General features: G+C 38.9%; 1 protein-coding gene across 1 annotated transcript; it reads right to left on the bottom strand.

Moving 5' to 3' along the window:
- Positions 1 to 761: 761 nt before the first annotated feature.
- Positions 762 to 3,285, bottom strand: LOC129942766 (adhesion G-protein coupled receptor G2-like). Its single transcript, XM_056051828.1, is given in 2 exon segments — positions 762 to 2,173; positions 2,175 to 3,285. Coding segments are annotated over 2 exon segments (2,295 nt in total). The 5' UTR covers positions 3,195 to 3,285; the 3' UTR covers positions 762 to 898.
- Between the last annotated feature and the right edge of the window lie 2,697 nt (positions 3,286 to 5,982).

Raw genomic sequence — 5,982 nt, 5'->3', positions numbered from 1 at the left:
CAACTTTCAAGAATTGGATTAATTAAAATGTTGCAAGTTAAAACATAACTCTAACTCTATACACATCGTAAAAATAAGTTGGTCTTATTTCCCAAAATATTTTGGTTGTCTTTCACTTTGTTGGCTTTATTTTACGGCACCGATCGAATGACTTGAGTTCTTGTGTTACCTGTTCTTTAAAAGTCTCAAAACCTTATAGTCTTTATTCAAAATACGCTGTAGTGTTAATTTTTGGAGTACATAATTCTAAAGACAGACAAGAAATTGACAAATCTGGATTTGTTTCAACATTGTGAAGTACAGCACTAATATTCCCTGTTCTTCTTTAGCGACACAGAAGGGTTTGAGTTTTACAAACTTTCACTACGAAATGTTCACCATAAGAATTTAAAGTATAGCTGCATCGTATTGGTTGTATTAGTCATGGCGTAATTTTATTTTGTCAAACGTCAAAAAATTACAGTTTCAAAGGTGACTTTTTGCCAAATAGCAGACTATTCAAAAAGCAAAAGAGACGAGTTTTCAAACTTTAAATAAAAGTGAACTTATATCAGTTGCAGTCTTTTTTAATCAAAAATAGCTCCAAAAACTAAGAATCTAATTCTTTTCTAAAATTTTAATATTCTGACGACTTTCAAAATCACAAAATTAAACTTACCATAAACAATATTCAATTCCACTACATATTCTTATCTTTCCAATAAAAAAGTAATTCATTGATTTCCTAAAAATAACACTTACGCAAACAACTTTATAATAAATTAAAACATTTATTTTTCAAAAACGATGATAAACAATGATTGACTTAAAAGGAAACTACACGTGCATTTAATAAATATAATATTAATAGAAATTCATATTCGATATAATCTCAATATTGATCATGACATTAATTTTCTCAACCACTCGTTGTGTTTGTTCCTGATCTCAACTTAACAGTCTCTGATTCCCTTAACTTGTCTTTATCTTTGCCAAACAATTCTGACCACAATTTTCTGGTTGTTGGATCGAGCAGAACAAAATACACAAACAACACAAATCCCTCCAAAGTGGCAGTCAAACAAAACAGATACGAAAATACCAAGCCCGCCTCCATTGCAGCCAACAGTCCAAATATCCACGAGAAGCCGAAGAGGAAAAACATCATGATCAAAAGCCGAATCTGACGCAAAATTTTCTTCTTCTCATTGACCTTTGACGACGATGATTCCATGGTGTGGCTGATGTTCCAGAAGACCATCACGAAGATAATAAAGTTGGCCATGATGATCAGGGTGACTGGGAGAACGACGCCCAGGTGCAAACCATGTCCCGAGGGATAGCACATTAGGGATTTATCGTTTTCAAAGTCCGGAATGTATGATGAACGATCAACGGCAATGAGAATGGCTGGCGGGATTATTGGTACCCCCCAACCGATTATGGCCGATTTCAACACAAAATGTTTGGGCTTTGAGCCGAATACTTGAACGTAGCGTTGGAACTGGAAGAAAGCAATAAGCAGCATCCAAATGAACTGAACCAGCACGAAGTATTGCAAAAGAGCTCCCACTGCAACACATCCAATGTAGTCTCGGTCCTCCACCAACTGTTCGGTCATGTCGTTGGTATTGACGAAACAGAAAATGGCCATTTGACATATCATCGCTGTGCACAAATGCAGAAGGACTTTCGAGGACGCTTTCGAGCGCCAGGATTTGAAAAGAATGCTGGTTATGAAAATTCCCAACAGTCCAATAACTGACAGGGTGCAACCGATGAGAGTGATGATGTCCAAGGCTCGCAGATGAAGTTTGGTTATTACAACACTCTCAGAAAAGTCCGCAAAGCGATAATCTCCCCCAATGAGATAGGAAAATTGGGTCATATGGTGTGTTCCACAAGCTACAAGGTCTCCTCGTTTTTCGAGCACCACAATGCCATCACTCAACCAGGTTTCGTAATTCCAATATCCACATCCAGTTTCTGGATGACTGACTGATGGACCAGTGTTTCTGAATATTACCGGAAGAAACCCATCGAATGATCCCCTTACCCCTGGTATAGTCACCGATGCAATTTTACTAAACACTTTTCGGTCGGTCCGGAGTGAAGGTTGCAGAAAGAGGACATCACTGGAATAGACTTTTATGATAACGAACCCAGGATGGGATAGGTCCTGCGTTAAATTCCTCTGCTACCTGGAGTCCCTTGTCTTTAAGCAAATTAGTAACGGATTCGTTCGAGTACAGGAAGCGATAATAGAAGTCCCCAAATTCCTCTCGGAACATCTTAGAACCAGCACCATCACTCAATGGTTGATCATATAGTGCTATTCCCGAGACGTTAGCTACATTGGGATCTATGAGAAAAACACTCAAATTCTGTGCCAAATGTGCTCTCACACCCAATTCAGCAAGTTCGAGCATTTCAACACGCTCCTCCCAACGAGCACTGCTCCTCTCTCGATAAGTTCCATCGACGCAAGATTCAAAACTCGCAACCAATTTGTTTGTTGAATTGAACACTGTCGACGCCCGAAGAACTTCCCTATCGACTCCCATGAGGCCGTTGTACATACCAAGCAATGTCAAACATAGATCAGCTGATTTTGCACGTTCCACAGCTTGTTTGACAATTCTACAAGCGAAATGTATGTCAGTCGGAATCAGTTTGATGTTCTTCGCTCTGAGATTCCGTTTCAAAAGCCTAACTGCTTCTGCAGGCGCTGTGCTATTCTCAACAAATGCCAGTCGCTCCAAGTTCATCAGAACTTTAGTTATCAGTTTTTGACGGGTCAGTTCTAAGCAATCGATTGACTTCGTAGAAATGTCCTCCCAAAGTGGCTGCGAGAAACTATCAAGCTGACATTTTCGAGTGAGCGGAAGTCCATTTCGTTGCAGGCAGGGTATATTAGTTATGGCTGCCGTTCCGACTTCGGCCTGATTCCAGCGTAAGGTCCCATTTTTGAAAGGTTCTGACTTACAGAAAAGAGGTTTATCATTGGTTATTGACCTTGGTGAAATTTCCGTTGTGGTGTATTTTAAAGTTGTTCTTTCTGCTGGCGTTGTTGTAGTTTGCGAATTAACGACTCGAAAAGCGATCAGTGCAAAAAGTATTACTTTTAAAAATATATTCCCCGAAAAGACTCTCGTACCGGAGACGGTGGCGGCGGCGGCACCACCGTGAATAGCTGCTCTTGAACCGCAGCACATGTTGTGGCGTTCAAATCTAAAAGAAAACTAAATTAATAAACGATATGAAATAATGTTTAGCTTGTGGCATAGCGTTTTGACCAAATTGTTATCTTCGCAGCTAAGTTCTAAGTAAGAAAAGGCGAGTCTTTGTTTATTTATTTAAGTATGTACATCTGCCGGTATGCCTGTGTTTATCTTTTAGGCTAGTACTTTGTATATTAAGATACAGTTAATTGATAACACTTTTTTATTACCGTAATTTCTGCAAAAAAATAATGACTAAATGTTCTTGAAATATAGGAACTGAGGGCTGGTCATGCTGAAATTATCTATTTCCTAAGAGGCATATGGGAATAGAGTATAAATTATCATATATGACCAGGGTTGAAAACCATAGAATGCGTAGAACTAAAAAGTAGTGATGAAAGTGTAATTCCGATTAATGAGTGCGTTCAAGGAAAATTTGTGGTGTTTGTTTGTTTGAAAAGTTTCAAGTTCTTAATCATGTTTTCTTAAGTTTCAGAAGTTTTTAAAAATCGTGTGTATACCATTCTGTCACTTAGATTTGTACATTTGATGGTTGATGCAAGTGTTTGATTATTGTCTGAAATGTAATTTAGAAAACAAAACAGACAATAATGTGTACTCTAGCTGTCATAGCGTAATCTTTCAATTAACTGTCATTAAATGTATCTGACAATTATTGACATTTTTAAAAATTACAAAAAAAGGCGTGTTCATTATACATTTTTAAGTGTATTAGAAGTATAGGAATTCAATACAAAGTTTGTAAAGGGTATTTCAATAGGGACTGTTAACTTTGACAGTTTATTGGTGCTTTTGTTGTTTAGTTTAGTTTGTTTTGGCACATCACAATGGACTATCTGTCTTTGTAATACTTGCATACGATCAAATTGTTTTTTTAGCTATCAAGTCGCAATATTTGTTACACCGAGTGCACTATTTTTGATAACTTTAAGTTTAAGTACGCTTTTTAAACATCACCTACAAAATTCTGTCTAGCGTAATATTTAAACACCCGAAACCATTGACAGATGAACTGATAGGCCATTATCAGTGTGGCTTCTGGCAAGAATAAAACATCGATACTCATCATCTTTTCATCGATTTCAAAGTAGCATATGACATTGTCAATAGGAACGAACTATAAACCGTGCCATATCGAGTTTTGGTATCGCTGCTAAACTGATACGACCGGTTTGTGTCGACAAGCAAAATAAAATCTAGCAGAGACGATCCAATCGCGAACTATACGATATGTATATGGACTTGCCACTGGTCAAGAAAATACGAGTTCAGCATTTAAGGGTACTAAACCATAAGCCTAAGGCAACTAGAAGCACAGCAGACCTCATCTCCGGTGGAGTGATGAAGTTAAGGCCGACACATGTCGACTAATTATTCGAAACTGGACACTGGTGGGATCTATTACTTGAGGCCCACTTCACTAAAGTAAAGTAAGTAAATAATTAACTAATATCCGCGTTTCACCAAAACATATCATATTTTAGAAGCAAAACTTGGGTCGCTATTGTCACTTTACCCTCAAGAAGTCGAACTTTCACAGACCACAACTTTTTGAATTGGGACTACAATAGTACAAAGTTTAACAGCTCCAAAGGCTGACCCAAAACTGCCCAACTATTTAAAGCAAAGTGGGAATATCGAAATCTAATATTTCAACAACGCTAAACATTTTGGTTTTGGCTTTTTAGTAAGCTAAGCATGCCAGCAAACGAGAGAGAGATGTGTTTCCACTAAGGCACCTCTCCTTATCCAGGCGGCAGCGGACGAATTCTCGAGATGGAATCAACGGTGGCGTCTACAGTTCCAGTAAGGTCGAACTACTTAGTGAACACCTTATAGGGCTTCTTCGACATATTCGGAGCCCAGGCCTATAAGGAGCGGTTTATCCGGCTCCCCTTCCTTGGAGTTATACTAAGGATATGGCCCTCCAGGTTGGGGGTTGTGCCGTCGGGGTGACTTCCTGGCCACGTAAAAACATCATAGTTTCGAAGCAACAACAAGCCTCGGATACGGATGGATTCACTGTTAACAACCCTCGCAAACAAAATAAGGACAACGAACTTCCTATATGTACGTGGAATGTTAGGTCCCTTAACAGAGCACGTACAGCCGAACAATTAGCGGAAGTCCTAAACTGCTGCAAGGCAGATATTACAGCCATCCAAGAAGTGCGATGGGATGGACCAGGCAAACGCAAACTAAAAGACTGCGATATCTACTACGGCGGCTGCTACCGAAAACAAAGACAGCGTCTATTTGGGTGTGGATTTGTTGTTTTAACTAGACTTAAGCGCGAGTTATAAGTCGCGGCGTGCGCTTGGGTAAAAAAACAACTTATTGGGTTGAAATTCAAAATGACAATGATCTTTTATTTTCAATAACTTTACACGAAACTTATTCTATAGCTTGTTCTGATTCCAGGAATTCGAAAGGAAATGAACTAGACGCTGATTAAGCGTTATGCTTTCGAATTCCTGTTAACTTTAACAATTGTGTTGACCTAATAATAATAATAATTAGTATCGTCGGTCAGTGACTTGTTGTGTAAGCATTATTCCCTGTTGTTGCTGATGTTGCTGATGTTGCATGGGAATGGGGTTCGTAACTCTTCCCCCCTTAGACTGGAGCGATAGGGTTGGAGCGACAGGTTGAATACTGTGACTGGAATTGTTTCTGAAGTATCTGATGATTATGCCGATGATGAGAAGAGATAGTATAAGAACTACGGCATCAGTGAAGAAAATTCTATGGTGGGCTC

The sequence above is a fragment of the Eupeodes corollae genome, chromosome 1 (genome assembly GCF_945859685.1).
Source record: "Eupeodes corollae chromosome 1, idEupCoro1.1, whole genome shotgun sequence".
Taxonomy (NCBI): Eukaryota; Metazoa; Arthropoda; class Insecta; order Diptera; family Syrphidae; genus Eupeodes; species Eupeodes corollae.
This window is presented reverse-complemented; position numbering and strand designations above follow the sequence as displayed.